General features: G+C 39.9%; 2 protein-coding genes across 2 annotated transcripts; both read right to left on the bottom strand.

The window, feature by feature from the left end:
• Positions 1–846: 846 nt before the first annotated feature.
• Positions 847–1,960, bottom strand: LOC104436696. The gene is made up of 2 exons (XM_010049545.3): positions 1,611–1,960; positions 847–1,442 (listed from the first exon to the last, which is right to left on the bottom strand). The coding sequence occupies exons 1-2, from the start codon at positions 1,771–1,773 to the stop codon at positions 1,183–1,185; spliced, it is 423 nt and encodes a 140-aa protein (XP_010047847.1). The 5' UTR covers positions 1,774–1,960; the 3' UTR covers positions 847–1,182.
• Positions 1,961–5,162: 3,202 nt separating this feature from the next.
• On the bottom strand, positions 5,163–11,620 carry LOC104436695 (TBC1 domain family member 13). Its single transcript, XM_010049544.3, has 10 exons — positions 11,439–11,620; positions 9,983–10,646; positions 9,735–9,827; positions 8,752–8,856; positions 8,504–8,656; positions 8,314–8,412; positions 8,094–8,222; positions 7,112–7,291; positions 6,862–6,978; positions 5,163–5,491 (listed from the first exon to the last, which is right to left on the bottom strand). The coding sequence occupies exons 1-10, from the start codon at positions 11,618–11,620 to the stop codon at positions 5,312–5,314; spliced, it is 1,902 nt and encodes a 633-aa protein (XP_010047846.2). The 3' UTR covers positions 5,163–5,311.
• Between the last annotated feature and the right edge of the window lie 5,821 nt (positions 11,621–17,441).

The raw sequence follows: 17,441 nt of genomic DNA, 5'->3' as shown, positions 1-17,441 counted from the left end.
TGTAATTGCTCCATGCTTGGATTGTGGTTGAAGGAAGATGAACGGTAATTTATGCAAGGACAGTGACACTTCAGTCCCATATCAGACGAAATAGATATTTTTAGACGATTCATAGGCAGAACTCATCACTATGTGGTCATTGCTTGCAACTTGTGAGATTAGCAAGTACTCCTTTTGCAGACTTGAATCATGTGAAACGAATCAAATTGTTACAAATTGTAGCATGGGACATGAATCAGTGAATATACAATTCAATGGCAGACTCTAACCTATCCAACGTGGGCAAATGTGATCATCAGAGCAAGAAAATTCTAAACAAGGCGAGACTTCTGGCAACCTTCGACAACAACGTAGCCAAAGTGAGAGACTATAGCTATTGCTTAGTATAGGCTGACACCATCGAGGGCATTGGCGATTTAGGCAAGAGAGTTTAGGGCACTCCAGATCTCAGAGAAAATGGGAATCGGGTCGGATCGGATCGAGTCCACATAGAAACGACGCCACCTTCCGCACAAACTACTAGGATAGACAAAGACCGACAGAACGGCATCTAAAACGACCATACGACCTACCGGATGCCGCACCTCCATGATTGTCAAAATTTGTGATTGGCCAGGGTAATGTCGAGGGCAAACGAAGGGGTGAAAAACCCCTGTAGTTATCACCTCCAATAATTGACGACGAATCTTTGCTTCACGCAAACAAAACCGATACGATTAGAGAGCAGCGAAAGTAAGGATCAGCCAAATCTCACCAGATGTCGCCATCCCGGGATGGCGATATCAACTCAAGCAGCACAGCGGCACGCATTCGCTCTGCCCGATCAGCAAAAAAGAAAGGTAAAAATTCTTCAAATGGCAAGAACAGAAGCCTGAAAATTTCTAAACAGCAAGACAGATTCACATATTCGGCCATTGAAATTACCCCATCCTAAGAGGCTTCCGGGCCCATCTAGTTCCTAAATTCCATCACCTTCCGGGCCTAAACCGGAACTGCTGAACATCTTCCTCAGAGTCTAATGAAGCAGGAATTTCCGACAGCGCGAAAAAGGAACTAAAGAACAGGGGCAGGGAGAGGGGAATCTTTACAAGAATATACTGCAAAGTTAGCGAGAATAGATTAAAATATCCACAGCAGCAACTTGGGGGGAGAAATGGAAGGGCAAATGGGGAAGCCCTCCCGTCAGCAGGAATAGGCCAATCTCTGAACGACACGGTCTCTGAGAATTCCGTTGTACAGAGCCATCCTATTGGCAGGCATTCCTCTAGCTTTGCCGCTCGCATTCTTCTTGAACTTGGTCGGATTCGGGTCGGGGGAGGGAGGAGCGGGACTGGTCGCGATCCTGTGCTGCCTCCTGAACTCCTCGCTGTAGCCGCACGGATCCACCACGTCCGCCGCGAAGTGGACTCTCTTCTTCTTGTTCTTCGCTCTCCGCTTCCCATCTTCGAAGACGGAAAAAACAGGGGAACACCCACAATCGTGATCAGGGCAAAAAGAAGAAGAGAAGAAGAAAGGATTTTGCGACATGGGTAACTCGGGAATTCGGCCGGAGAGGGAAAAGAAAAAACAGAGAGAGAGAGAGAGAGAGGTTCTTCTTTAGGTGTTCGTACCGGACATCATGCAGGAGCGGAGGGCCTGCTGCGGGGGCTGCGGTGGCTGCGAGACGTGATCGTCGACCGGCTTCTGGAGGCGGAGGGCGAGGAGGATTACGGTGCCGGAGACCGCCATGGCGGTGGCCAAGGCCATTCCTTGAGGGGTCAAGATGGGAGACATGTTGAATTTGATGAAGAAGGACGAGAGAGAGAGAAGGGTGCTATTTGTTGGCTGCTGTCAGCAGAGGAAGATGGCGGTTGCCTTCTTGAGGTTTACTTGGTGTGGTCTGGTCTGGTCTGTGTTTTGCTCTGCTCTTTATAGAGAGAGAGAGAGAGAGAGAGAGAGAATGGTATGATGGTTGCAATGGAAGCTAAACAATGTGACATTAAATAATGATGAGCCATATGATACGGTGACCTACAAAAGAAGGGGCCGCAAATTGGCATTTTATTTATTTGAATGACAGCAGTAGTAGGAACCTAATGTCAAAAGGAAGAGTGGGATTGGTGGGTTTTTCTATCTCTTGTGAAAAAAATATATATATATTTTTCAGTATTGGATGAGAGGAACGTCACAAGAAAAAGTTTCGGTTTCCGTGAGATGACGTCGCGGAGAGAAATTCATTATTACATAATTTCGATGAAATTTAGCATATGCTCACGGGTGCGAGGAGTTTCGATTTGGGCAAACTCTTCGGTTTAGTTCAAGATTTAATCCATCTAGAAGGTTTCTCTAGAAAATCTTTATTTGGCACCTAAACTTTGTGTCTCAATTAATTGTATTTCCAATAAATATCTCTAGGCTTTGGATTTTTATGAATCCAAAATGAGCAGGGCTTTTAATTCAACCAAACGACATGAACATTTAGGAGAGATGCTTAAGGGAATGTTCATAACTATCCTGGAGAGGTATATTAGCACATAATCTGACCCTGATGACAGACTGGGAAAGGATTTGGTGGCCTTGGAGATGCTTTACATGTCAGGCTAAAATAGGCAAAAAAATCAGATATAGATAAGTAGATGGGGCCTCTAAATAAATATGGGAGTAGGTGTTTTTGTGTTTTTATACAGTCCCAAAAAGGCTGCTCACTATTAATAATTTTGAAAAAGAAAATAAGAAAAAAAAATCTATTTCAAAAATAAATAGGTGTATGTGTAACAAGAATTCTCAGTAATGTTATCTTACGATAATAAATACAACTTTTTCCCTTCACTTTTTATTTGAAGAATTTATATCTACGGGTTTATATAATTTATGCATGCACAAATTCTAGTCTCAAGAATTAACAGACATTTTCATTTTTTCAGATCCAAAAGTCTTTACATTTCATAGAAAATTGTTTAAGCTTGTATAATTCTCTCAAAAAACCATATAGAAACATGGAAAAATTATCAGAATTTGCTACAAATGTTTTTCTTCCCGTCGGTACGTGCATATCATTACATCATTGTCTTTTCACTTACTTTCAGGCAGGAATTGAAACCTTCCACCTGTCTTATAAAGACAGCCATTCCTATACCGACAAATACGTCGCATACGAAGAAAAGCGTTCGCAAGCAACCAAAAAAAAAAAAAACAATTTACGTTATAATTATTATTTTAGAAAAATAGAGATAACATGGAGCCAACAGAAGCAAGAATCACGAAATCGATTAACCTATTCCAGTCTAAAGTAAAAAATAAATAAAAAAGAAAAAAGTTAAAAGTAATATCAGTAAAGAAAAAGCTCCCCGCGTCTACTTTTTGCACGAGTGACGCATATTATTCCCAAGGCCAATCAAGATTAATTAAAGTTGATCGTCAATCTTTAGAACATTAACAAAGCTTCTTTGGCATCCTGGGACGGCATGACGAACAATTAAGATGAACTCGTTTACATGATCTACGGACCATACAATTCTTTTTTTTTTTTTTTTTTTTTTTAATTTTTGGGCTGTCCCGCGTTAGAAGTTTGAAGAAAGTCCGTGCATGATGTTTGTAATTTTTTAAAATTTTAATTAATAAGGTGTTACGAAAGGAATTCCACATGTGGAACTAGATTTTTGAAATTTGAGAAAAAAACTTATCATGTCATATAAAACAGAATAAGAAAATAATACCAAAATGACTCAAAAGTAACAAGTGAATCAAAGATCCAGCATCCCTTAACATACATAGAGGGGGAGGGGAAAATGGATTCATTGCGTACTCGAGAAACATAACGTTTCAAAGACAACACAATGACCTTGACCAAAAATCAAGATTTCTTTAATGGAAAAGATAATTAGATCTTAATCCCCTTTAAACCCAGTAAAGAAATGCACATTTTGCACGTATGGATATGATTACTATGAACTTAATACACTCCTTTTTACATGCATGTGGGCAATTGAACCTGCCTCGAAACCGGATGGTCTTTGTTTAGGTTTTTCCCAATTGCCTTGCTAGGATCCAAGGGACCATCATTTGTTTTCTTCAGCTTGCAATTTTTCTTTTCTTTTCTCCTTCTTGTCTACAAGTAAAGCGAGATAGTGGGAGCAACGTGTGCAGAAACAATTTCAAAACTATAGCTTTAGAAAAATCAATAATCGGTTCACATTGTAGCGTCCCCAGGCATGTCACGCAACCATCTCCTTGAAGAGCTTAAAGTATGAACATTGACCGAGAATGTGGATAAAGTCAAGAATAATTTAAATATAGAAGATAAATAGAAAAATGGGGTACTTTGGATCTCGAGTTGCGATAATGAATAAGTTCGATAAAAATCAATATCTAATATGTACGAACAAAGCGACGCCACAAATTTCCATGGGGAGGGGAAGGTGGACTTGCTTTGGGTTTGAGACGGCCTTTCATTTTCTCAGCTTTGTCTCTCTACTAAAGTCCAGAACTTTTAACCAGATCAGAGCCTCATCCGCTTGGACAAATCAGGAGTCATTTTCTCCTAAATTTGGAAAAGTTGCATATCCATTTCAATTCTTGGCTGAGAAGCAGTACTTCAAAACCGCATTGATTTTTCTCATATGCATTTTGTTCTGAGTGAATTTGACGTTAGCCCTTTTTTTATTTAGGCTTATAAAGCCAATCGCAAATTTTAAAATTCCACGTTACCTTAGAGATAGAGATGTATTTTATTGCCTTTTATTCACATAATCTTTTGTATTAAAATTAAAATATGACCCGCAAGACGGGAAGAAAAAGGGGTTTGAGGGAGCCGAACGTGCGACCACTTGAGTCATCTTTTCGAACACTGACAGATCTGTGCCTAATAATTCGCTTTGGACGAATGAGCGCCTCATCCTTAATACAGGAAATGGGACAACAACGTTGGCAGATTCCCGTCGGACAAGGAACATTGCCTAGAAAAAGCCTACCCATAATCCAGCCAAGACAGCATCTGCCGGTCAAGTAAAAGCCAGGTAACGAACATTATGGAATCATGGGTTTTCCTATTGACAATTCTGTAGTAGTGGAATTTTTGCCTCCTCGAAAACGGCGTCTGTTCACAAAAGGAAAGTATTCTGAAACATTAATGATGCCCGTATCAATGCATTTCACAGTGAATATGTAGAGAAGTGGACGGATCGGATCGCCTCAAACCAATATCAAAACCCACTTCATCCTTGCAAATCGTTTTGTGATACACAGAGAGAGAAAGAGAGAGAGAGAGAGAGAGAGGGAAAGAGAGAGAGAGACTCTGTACAAACATTGGCAAATGTTTGTTGATACAGAGTCATTACAAGGACAAGCGATAGGAAGATGTGTCGGGAGTCAAATCCATCGCGACCTGGAGCAGGTGTTCAATGTTGATATCCGGGTAGTGCTGTAGAAGCTTCAAGTTCGCTATGAAGTCACCACTCATCAGTCTGCTCTTTATGCATAACAACATGGCACAACAAACTCGCAGCAGCATATCCTGTGCCACCAGACGTATTTCATTGTCATTTTCTCAAGTTGCCAACAAGTTGATCGATTGAAGAGAGGGGAATTCGCAAAAGAATTGTGTCCACCACAAGCATAATATTAGAGTGTATGTTCAATTACCAGCAGGAGGCAAAGTGAAATCTAAATGCTCTAGCTCTATGCACAGGAGAGGAAAGACTGTTTCCACCCCAAAAAGCATCACTCACCAATCAGACAGAAGTGACCTAAACAGTATTGAGAAAATGACGAGCAGACTTGCACTCCTCCATAGAAATCAGGACATGAAGGCGAACGAAAATGACAAGAACAAAGCAAGCCTTATCATAATAGATTGATTTAGCCCAGGATCAATACGCTTTCAAATGTTTCAGATTTCAATCACATTAAAATACTTATCAAATGCCTTTTTATGTCTTTCCCCATCGGCATTCACATTGTCAAGAAGACTCCACATGTAAAAGATTCACGATCCCCTTTTTTGTCACTTGCTGATCTTGTCCTTGATTGGTTTCACAACAACTTTTCTCGAAAAGGACATTTTCAATCTCCTTTTCTCGATTTCCCATCGAAAGTATCCTTATGTCTGGTACACATTTCCGGTGTATCCATTACGTTGAATAAACAATCATTGGCCATAACATCACACAGAATTTAACCTTATATTTAAGTAGCATTCTTGTGTTCCATATGTTATAACACGCATGCTTCTCTATTAACTATTGTTGGCCATAACATCACACAGAATTTAATCTTATATTTAAGTAGCATTCTTGTGTTCCATATATTATAACACTCGCTTCTCTATTTAACCTATCATGTGCATATATTGTGAGGGAAATGTTGATTGATTTAGACCAATTTCCCATTTCTTTTGCAGAAAGAATCCAAGATTATGATCACCCTGCTCACTGTTACTTTATGATCTCTGATTCTTCCCACCGCTTCATTTGAATTTCTACCTATACCAAACTTAAAATGGAATGTATAAATTCAAAAATTCCTCCCAAATTCGAGCTTCTCATACTATCCTCCTTCATCTGCAAACGCTAGCATGCATCAGAAATATCATCCTAAATTGGCAAGTGGTTTTCCTCTACTTATCAGGCATTACATTTCTACATCATGAAATTACGCCAATAAAAGAAAAGGCTAATTTCCAAATAAAACAGGTCTCTACATCCGATTATTTCCAACATCTTTCTCAGAAGATGTACTCAGTGAGTCCCGGTAGACCAAGAAACCCAGTCAGACCAAACCACTTCAAACTAACCCATATTGGTTCTTACTTGTTTTCATGGATTTTAATAACATGGATAGCATGCACAACTGTAGAAATGGAGAATGCAGAGAGAGCAAAAATACCTGAACACCAAAAGGGTTGCCCAAAAGAGAATCCCATATTCTCAAGATGGATTGGAAGCTAAATTCTTGGGTAAGAAGCAATGTGATCCATCTAAATGCGTAGAATTGCGGTTCAACCTGCTCATAATAATCATGACATTAGCTGACCAACAAATCCCAAAATTGCGATGTCAGAAAGCAGAGCTGAAGAAGACGTGCAACCACAAAATGTTGAACTTATGGAATTATAGCTTGAGCCATTTGAGATTACCCTGGTTGTAAATTCAAGATGCCGCCACAATTCCTCATCGTTCGTCTTTAACAACTCAGATAAGCGGGAAAGGGTAGAGAGTATTCCCACTGAACTATTGTCTAACTGTTGACAGAAGTGGTCCACTGAGTCACCCAGGAGCCTGACAAAACATGAAAAACTATCTGCTTCTGCATTTGCCTGCACAGATATAAGACAACATCTCCACATTAGATGCGAAAAGATAACAAGTTCATTAATGGAAAGAAGAGTACAAGCTGGGCAATGTGGAGTGAACACATCAATACTTTGAAAGAGGTGAAGTTGCAATCACATTGGTAGATTGACATGATTTTAAGACTTGAGAGACTATGATACAGATGTTAAAGCAAACAAATGACTGTAGAGGGTACCAGATGCACAACATGGAGCAAATGCATTAATTCACAAAAAGAGGCTGAAATTAGATATACATTTGACGCTATATTTCATGATTTCTTAGACTTGAGAGACTTATCACACAGATATCAAGCAAAGATATGTCCTGAGTGAGTATGACACGAGCAAGTAAAAGCATTGGTCAGAGAGAGAATATTTATAGAATGAAATTATAGCTTTCCAGTGGGGAAAAAACTGGAATTGTACCTACCTTTGAATTTTCCTTTACATCACCATGTTGACTAAAAAGAATCCAGCTCAATTAATTAGTGCAAGTTCGATAGACACTAATGTGAAAACATGCATAGTAAAACGCCTCAAAGACCTCTACACATTTCATTGCATATCGGAGCACAATAAGAGATCAAGATTCCGCAAAAACTCAGCAGATGTAAGATCAAAAAGTGACCTGAACATATATAAAGCTTGAGCTTTAAAAAAACATGACACCTAGGAAATTCTGAGCCATGTAAGTATAAACTTGGACAATTTGCAAGCACGGAAATACAGTCATCCAAGGGCAAATGACATACTTCTGGAGACAAGAAGATTCAGTAACTCTTACAGCATTTTGCTCGTTAGGATCAGTACTGAAGACATAATATATGGGTGCCAAGACCTCGTTCATTCCTTGCACATAGCGGATAGCAGGATTCAATTTTGCAAACAGGAGGAGAATATTTCTCATTGCTTCCTGTAGACACACAAAAAAATACATCAGCTCCTCTTCACAAGAAAAGAAAGTAGCAACAATCTCATATAGAACAACATAAAAGATACCATACCCTGTGTCTTCTACTGATCGCTGTTTCTCCAGAAAAGAATTTCATATCTGGGTGGGTACGTTGTAAATCACGGTCTATCTGCTCTGCAACTTCTGTATTCTAGAAACACATCTCTATTGTGGTAAACATCAGCTCAAGAATAGGGCAAGGAAGGACAAAGCGAACCCCAAATGGTGGAAAAGATATGCACCTCAAAGTACTGATTCCAAACGCTAGCTTTACCAAGACTCAGAGGGTGATCCTCCTGAGAGATTTGGTGCCGGCGAAGTGGCCCATCAACATCACTCCCTGCTTCCGTTTCACGAGGACTGAAATCTAAATTTTTCCTTCTAGCAAACTCTGACTGCCTAGAGTCAAGATTTTCATACATCACGAACTTCAGAGTCATATGATTCTGGCGATACAAGTTGATAAAAAGAAAGGAAGAAAGCAGCTTACAGGACTTATAAGAAGGTCTTCTTTCAGTTTCGCATACTTAAGTCGGTTCTCTGATAACTCCTTTTCCCACAAGTTGCGAGAAGGGGGAAGATAGCCAAGGAGCAGCTGCTTAAAATAGAGCAGATTAAACAAAGATTTCACAAAATGCACATCTTCAAAGTGCCTATCCTTGTTTATCCTTCCAAAGGCACTCGCTCAATTACAGATCAAGTTCACACATTATAACCTCAATTACAAGTAAATAGGAATTCTGTTAAAGGTTCAGGAACTCCCAGTCTTGCATATGCTTTTATCCACCTCATCGTTTTTGGTACATGGCAAACTAGATTGGATATGTTATCCACAATGTGCCGGAATCAGATGAGCTGCTTATGAAAAGTGGGTATGTTAGGGTAGGCTTACTTGGCTCTTTAATGGGGTTATGATACAGTTCAAAGCATGTCAAACATATGCACCATAAGAATGGAACAGTCCTTGCTGAGAGTCTTTGTTTCAAGGTCACAAACAAAGAGCAATATTGATCACCTTTCAATCATGGAAGGTAAAAGGATTGTGGCTCCAAGCTCTCTAATTTCAAAAGTCTAAATCAGGCAATGAATTTGCCCTATATTGTTTTAGAATAAGATAATAAGATTAGACTGATGGCAGTATGTGTTGTCGCACATATTCAAGGCAGTGTCCATCAAATTGCCCTTTTGGTGAACTCGTACGTAAGAGCATGCACACTTGGAATAATGTACCCAGAAAGCAGTTAGGAATGGGGAATCCAGTATGACAATTTCAGTGACAAACCATTTATAAAAAAATAGCACTTCCTCCAGACTTAGGCAATTTAAGTACATTCAAGAAGCTGAAAAATGAATTATCCTTCTCCCATCACAAGATGCGATTCAAGTTTTTGTAAGGTGTTATCTTGCTCCACACACATATCATTACTATGAACCAGCAAAGTGCTTGAGGAATGAACATAATTAAGTTCTAACCTTCCAAGTCGTGGCACGCAAACCCCCCTCGTCAGGAAGCCCTTTACTCGCAATTCTCTGCAACTTCTCCAAATTTATTTCTTCCTGCGATATCTGCAGAAAGAATCCAAGAATTGAACCGACAAATTGAGAACTTCCAATCGACTACACACACAATGCTGCATCAGTTCACGCATAGTAACAACGTGAGCCTCAAGCATTCAACCATCCGAAGACAAATGTCATCAATTCACATCAATCCATCATACCTCGTACTGAACATCAGACCTCTTCTCATCAGCTGCAATCACCTCCAACACCGAAACCGGAGCCGACCCTTCTCTCGCGGGCCTCTGCCGGGCCCGAAACTCCGGCTCGCCGCCGCCGCAGCCGCCGCCGCCGGCTCCTCCGCCGGTCGGGCCCTCATCCTGCACGCGCCCCTCTTCCACTCCATCATCCGGCTCCTCGAACTCCCGATCCGACCCGAACCCGTTGGGCTGAATCGTCTCGAGCTCTTCCCCGAACTCGAGGGCCGCATCGGACCCCGCATTCTCGCCGTCCCGGTAGTCGAAACCGATGACCAAGCTCCCCAGCCGGTCCGGGAACGGCTTGCGGGTCTTGTCGGGGATCTTGAGCTTGTTCTTGAGCATGGCTTGAACAGAACGGTTTCTCTGAGTTTCAAGACAATCCGTGAGGCGCTTCTCTTTACTTGCATTGGAGGTTTCGAGTGTGATGAAGGGTTTCTTCCCCTTTTTCAAGGTGGGGGAATGCGAGAGGTTGACGCGGGGATGAACACAGGGAGAGCACGCCGGCGTTTCTTTTCTTAGTGTTGGCAGAGGGAAGGGAGGAGGAGACTGGTAGTTAACGGTTGACTGGTAGTCCTTTGGCCCACGCTCCACGAGAGCACCTGCGGATCTCGTGGGGGTTTCCCCCCTGTCCAAGAGCAAAAAGCCCAAAACATCTGTCTTAGATTTAAGGTTACACAACCTTTTCCAATATTTTGGTGCAAATTTAAAAATGTATATATTGCACTTTAATTTATAAAACTTTATACAAGCAATTTATTTCCTGTCCCAGCATATTGCCACAGCTTTTATTTTTCCCATTTAAGTCTAATTTTCTGTATGCTTTATTGTTAACCATGATTAAAGTGTGGGCTGATGCTTTAGATCGACCATATGACAAATTAAGCTTCTTTTAATTCATTGAGTCGCCTAAGTTTAAGCCTTTTTTTTCCTAAGATTGAATGTTCACTCCCTAATCCATTTAGATCGTAGAGAGAGAAAGTTTTTAGAAAGAGGAACCTTAGAAAATGTATTTTTACTGCTCAAGTGCTAATCGATATAAATGAGGAGAATGGCACCCTTATTTATATATGTGAAGATCTACTCTTCTTAATTACATCTACTCTATTAAATAGAAGACTACCATCTACCCCACTAAATATCGTAAATACCGTTGAGAAATATTATGAGTAATACGGGTAAAATAGTAACTTAGTTATGAGTAGGGTTAAGCACATACAAGCATATATATATTTGTAACCTATTTTTATTTTGATTATTAGAAAATAATTATCTCTTCACATGGTATCAGAGCTGCACTTAAAAAAAAATAAAAAACCCTAGAGCTGCACTTAAAAAAAAAAAATAAAAAACCCTAGTAGCCAGATTACTGGAGACCACTATTCTGTCATCGGAAAAGGCCGTGCCTCTGGCCGATGACACTGATCCGTCATCGGAAAAGGTCATGTCTCCAGCAGGCAACCCATGAACTCCTTGACTGACGCTTCTCGATCCATGTTCTGGCAATCGTCCTCTCTCCTTCTGGTACTGCGCTTCAGAGATAGTAGCCCTAGTTGTAATTGTTCGAATCTTGCGTGTTGTGACCCATGACGCTAACCCCATCTATCATCGTTCGAGTCACGTCTTGGGAACGCATCGACCTGCATTATGGTTGTTGTCGCTCAGCCTTGACAAACAGATCTAACTCTATGTAACCCATTCGCAGCTCAGATTTGGCGACGTTGGACCAAGATGGGACTTGAAAACCCTAAAAATCTTATGATTAGGAGTGATCTTGGCGATGCTAAGGAGAGCATGCTCGGTCTTTAGGTCTTTCAGCACATCCACCTTTGAATTTTGTTGCGACTTATGAGACCCTGCTCAACATTGACGGTTCTTCATTTCCTATGTTTGTGAACGGGTGTTGAGATTCTACTTTACACTTCCTTGGGTCTTGCTTGTGAATTTTTTTTTTTTTTTTGAGAAGGAATCCCAATTAAATTTACTTCAAGGTGGGGAAGATTCAAGGCAGCCATCTGGCGTCGACAGCAGGGTTCGACCTTCGGCGTAGCCCTTAAGAAGTCCAAATCCCCCAAGATTAGTTCGTCTAGCTTTGATCAGGATCTCTACCGTGTCAATTTGCAGTGGAGGAAGAAAAGCTTGGAACTTGAACAGTGGTGAGTCAATGGACAACTTTGTCGCTTAATTATTAATGTTAAAGTGGTTCTTCCAACTTTGGTGCTGGCTGTGGGGTGCTGGAAAGGCTTCTAGAAACGGCGAATAATGGGATACTTTCTGGAGATGGACGGTAACCCACTTTATTATTTGTACTATACAAAATTTTAGAAGTAGCCATTATTGAGGATAGATTCTATGGCTATTACAGAGGATAGAGTTGTTGTTTTGTACTTGAAAGTGATGTTGCATTGAATCAATGGAAATATTAAGAATAAGTATACCAGTGCTTTGGTGATTCATATGGTGATTCAATTGAGGCCTCTCTATTCAGATTTTTTTTATTTTTTTGTATTTGATTGAATTATTGGAATTAAGTATTGGCAACTGTGAAGTTCATTTCTTGGGTTCAATCATTATTCATTAATGGTGACCAATGGATCAACTTTCGGATCTCCTTTTGGTCAATTTCAATTAACATCTGTCAAGTTAGATAGACCATACTGCCTAGCAAGAGTAAAGCTACCAATTGGATTGCAGGAGATGCGATGATTCAAACCCTATTGTGGCATAGCATGGACCCTAAGGTCAGTCCTCACTTTATTCAATGTGACTCCGCTAAAGCAGTTTGGGATAAGTGTGCATTACTCTATTCGAGGCAAAATAATATGATGCGAGTATGTGACATGTAGGAAAAGTTATTTGATATTCAACATGGAGATTAATCTTTATCTGATCATTATGCTCGGTTCACCACTCTCTTCCAACGATTGGATACTTATCTTCTTGCCTCGAACAATCCAAATGTTTTGGCTAAATGCCAAGAGGATTTGAGGGTAATATTATATCTCAAGTCATTGAGGCCTGAATATTCATCTCTTTATCAACATATTACATCTCAGAGTTCTCTTCCTACAGTAGATGAAGTCTTCTCCCAGGCTCTTCATTCTACAATTCCTGAGAAGAGTTCTTCCACGCCAACAGTGGAGATTAGTGCTATGCTTTTCCTAGGTTCTAGTGGATGTGGAGGTCGAGGTCGTGGTTATCGAGGTTGTGGACGTGGTGTTGTTCGCAACGGAAGTCGTGGAGGCCGTGAAGGGGGAGTTGGGACTCGTGGTACTATTAATTTTGGAAATAGTCGTGGTTCCCACTATTACCATCATTGCCAAAGAGCTGGACATACAGAAGCTTATTGCTATACACTTCACCCAAAGCTCAAACCCCCTCTTGCTGCATATGCAGAGGTTGAGGATTCTCTTGGTCCTCCCTCAATGCTCCACCAAGTTCAACTCAAGTTTTGAAGACAAGCGATTTGGTTACATTAACACGTGTTGAGTATGATACATTGGTTCTCTCCCAACAAGTGACAGGATCTTCAGCTCATATTGCAACTCTGGCACAAAGCTTTAAAGGTAGTTCATCATGTTTGTTGTCTACATCGCCTGATTCTTGGGTTATAGACTCTGGAGCTACCAATCACATGACTGGTAACTCTAATCTACTGTCTTCTTTTCACTCTACATTTCCTTCATTATCAAATTCAGTTACATTAGCAAATGGTTCACGGTCTCAAGTTACTAGTATGGGAGTTGCTCATTTGAGTCCCTCTCTTTTATTGTCATCTGTCATTCACCTATCAAAATCTCCTTCTAATTTGATTTCTGCTAACTCGTTGACTAAAGAACTAAATTATTCTGTGACCTTTTCCCCATCCCGTTGTGTTGTTCAAGATATGAGAACTGGACAGATGATCGGTGGGGGACATGAATCAAATGGCCTGTACTATCTTGATAAGAAGGTGTTAGTTGTCGTAGCTGTGAAACAAACATCCACTTATGTATATCGAATGCATTGTCGTGCTGGTCATCCACCACCAAACCTACTTTGACGTCTATTGCTTGAGTCTAAGTCTATGAATTCCTTTCAGTGTGAAACTTGTCAGTTTGGTAAACATCATAGAGCTTCTTTTCCTTCCCATATTCAAAGTCGTGTGTTTATTCTATTTGAGTTGGTTCACTCGGATGTATGGGATCCATGCCGTGTGTCTGATGTCTCTGGATTCAAATATTTTGTTACATTTGTGGATGATTTTTCCCGAATGACTTGATTGTTCTTAATAAAAGATCGTACATAGATTTTTCGTTGTTTTCAATTGTTCTATTTCGAAGTGTTGAATCAATATAATATCTCTGTCAAACATTTACGATCAGATAATGGAAAAGAATACCTTTCTACAACTTCTGGTTTCTAGCCCTTTCTAGAATCTCATGGTATTATTCATCAGACGTCCTGCTCATACACTCTACAACAAAATGGCGTAGCTGAACGTAAAAATCGCCATCTTCTTGATGTCGCCCGTTGCCTCTTGTTTCATATGCATCTACCTAAACATTTTTGGGGCCATGATGTTCTTACGGCGTGTTATTTAATTAATAGGCTTCCAACTTCTATTCTTCAAGGGAAGACATCATTCTCAATTTTACATCCAAATCGTTCTCTCTTTTCTTTACCTCTTCAAGTCTTTGGGTGTGTTTGTTTTGTACATAATCTTACTCCAGGTCTTGATAAACTGGATTCTCAAGATGAAAAATGTGTCTTCGTGGAATACTCTCAAACTTAGAAGGGATTACAAATGTTACAGTCCTACTTGTCGTCGTATGTTCGTGTCTACAGATATGACATTCTTTGAAGATCAATGATATTTTTCTTCTCAGAATGTTCCGCAAACACATGGTGATAGTGATGATTGTGTACTATCAATGCTTCCACTGCCTTCCATCTCTCCAGCTGCCTTTAGAAAATTTCAATTTGCTAAGTGCACCTATCATCAATGAAGTACAATTCCAACTATGACAGTACAGTCTTCATCAACACCTAATTCATTTGTTCCCCCATCAGTTGCAATGCCAACCTCTGATCTTGATCAGCCCATTGCTTCTCAAAAAGGTACACGTTCTTGTGTTGGTCGTCCTATTGATCATTATTCCGATCTTTCTGATTATGTTAGTATGCATCATCCTATTTTAAATTTTTTGTCCTATGATCGTTTATCTCCTACCTCTCTGCCTTTGTCTTGTCGTTGTCTTCGGTTTTTGTGCTTAGTAGTGTTGCCGAAGCTCTTGCTCATCCGGGTTGGCATTGTGCCATGAGAGATGAAATGCAGGCACTAATTCAAAACAAAACTTGGCAGCTTACTTCCTTACCTAATGATAGCAACCTGTTGGTTATCGTTGGGTTTTTACTATTAAAGTTCACTTGGATAGTACTCTTGATCGATTGAAGGCACGATTAGTTGCGAAGAGGTATACTCAAACTTATGATCTCGACTATAATGACACATTCTCTCTTGTGGCCAAAATTCCCTCTATCCATGTCTTTATTTCATTGGCTATGCAATTTGGCTAGATCTTTCATCAATTGGATGTGAAAAATTCCTTTTTACATGGTGATCTGGCTAAGGAGGTCTACATAGAGCAACCACCTAGGTTTATTGCTCAAGGGGAGAATGTGGTATGTCATTTACATAAAGCTTTGTATGGATTTAAACAATCTCTTCGTGCTTGGTTTGGTAGATTTAGTGATGCAGTTATCAAATTTGGATTAAAGCGGTGTAGGTAGATCATTCAATTTTCAGCTTTGTGTCTTCAACTGGTTGTATCCTTCTAGTTGTATATATGGATGATATCATCATTACTAGCAGCGATTCAAGTGGTATTAAAAAATTAAGCAATTTCTGCATAAAGAATTTAGTACTAAAGATCTGGGACGTCTTCAATACTTTCTTGGTATTGAAGTATTTTATCACAATGAAAGTATGTATTGGACATCCTTGGCGAGGTTGGATTTCTTGGAGTAAAACCAATCGATACCCCTATGGATCCTAATATGAAACTTGATGCAGAATATGGAGAATTACTACATGATCCAGCAAAGTATTGAAGATTAGTTGGTAAGTTAAACTAAGTTAAACTATCTTACTATTACAAGACCTTATATATCCTCCGCGATTAGTGTAGTAAGTCAATTCATGACTTCTCCTCGTACCACTCATTGGGATGTTGTACTTTGAATTGTCAAATATTTGAAGGGAGCGCCAAGTAAAGGACTAGAGTTCAAGAATTATGGCCATCTAAACATTGCAGGCTTTTCTAATGCCGACTTGGCTGAATGTCCTGTGGATAGGAGATCTACTTCAGGCTATTGTGTGTTTCTTGGGGGTAATTTAGTTGCATGGAAAAGCAAGAAACAACATTTAGTTTCCCTACCAAGCGCTAAAGCTAAATATCGTGCTATGGTTGAGAATGTTACTATTAGAAATTGGAATGCCACCATAAAATCCATCAGTGTTGTATTATGATAATCAATCTGCTATTCATATTGCCTCTAATCTAGTCTTCCACAAGTGAACTAAGCATATTGAGGTTGATTGTTATTTTGTGCGAGAAAATGTTCAGAAATGTGACGTTATTCTTCAACACACAAAGTCGGAGGATCAACTCGCAGACATTTTTACGAAATCTCTACGGGGGAATTGAGTGAGCGTCTTATGTAACAAGTTGGGATTTTTTGATATCTATATCCCAACTTGAGGGGGAGTGTTGAGAAATATTGTGAGTAATAAGGGTAAAATAGTAACTTAGTTATGAGTAGGGTTAAGCACATATGAGCATATCTATATTTGTAACCCTATTTTTATTTTGATTATTAGAAAACAATTATCTCTTCATAAATACAAATATACATTATCAAGAAACCCTCAACTTTTAGTAGTTTAAGGCTTATCCCATTCATAGGGTCATTTCTCGATATCAAGCGTTCAGAACCTTGAGATTGTGACATTCTTCTTCACCTAATCAAGTGACATCCTCCATGCTCTCAAGTTAGTATCTTTTGCTTGAATTGTTGGTTTCTTCGAACATTGGCAATTCTTATGTATCTGATACCACTTAGTCTTTCTCCTCTTGACTTGTTGGCTACACAGGTCTTGAATCCCACTTGTTCCTCAATCAACTCCTTTGATATGACCATTTACATGTTGCTTGACAAGCTCTCCACTCCCAAAAAAAGCACATGAATTAATATCTTTGAGTTGACGTAGGTTGCCTCAACTCCTCCTTTGGTTTCTCCAAAGGTTGTGGCTTTACTCTCAAATTATCGTTGAGTTCCCCAACTCTCATTCTTTCCACAAGTCAAATCATGTAGATACCGGTGGTCTCCGTCAACCCAAAGATCATTGGTAGCATCAATCAAATGGGCATTTTGGGTTGGT

The sequence above is a fragment of the Eucalyptus grandis genome, chromosome 3 (genome assembly GCF_016545825.1).
Source record: "Eucalyptus grandis isolate ANBG69807.140 chromosome 3, ASM1654582v1, whole genome shotgun sequence".
NCBI lineage: Eukaryota > Viridiplantae > Streptophyta > Magnoliopsida > Myrtales > Myrtaceae > Eucalyptus > Eucalyptus grandis.
Note: the sequence above shows the minus strand (reverse complement) of the source record. Positions and strands in the feature narration are given on the sequence as shown.

Coding starts and splice junctions, on each gene's coding strand:
- LOC104436695 (XM_010049544.3), bottom strand. CDS start 11,620: ATGGGGTTAGCGTCATGGGTCACAACACGCAAGATTCGAACAATTACA. Junction 9,828..9,982: donor GGTCTGATGTTCAGTACGAG/GTATGATGGATT, acceptor TTCTTTCTGCAG/ATATCGCAGGAAGAAATAAA. Junction 6,979..7,111: donor ATCTTGAATTTACAACCAGG/GTAATCTCAAAT, acceptor TATTATGAGCAG/GTTGAACCGCAATTCTACGC.
- LOC104436696 (XM_010049545.3), bottom strand. CDS start 1,773: ATGTCTCCCATCTTGACCCCTCAAGGAATGGCCTTGGCCACCGCCATG. Junction 1,443..1,610: donor CCGCTCCTGCATGATGTCCG/GTACGAACACCT, acceptor CCGTCTTCGAAG/ATGGGAAGCGGAGAGCGAAG.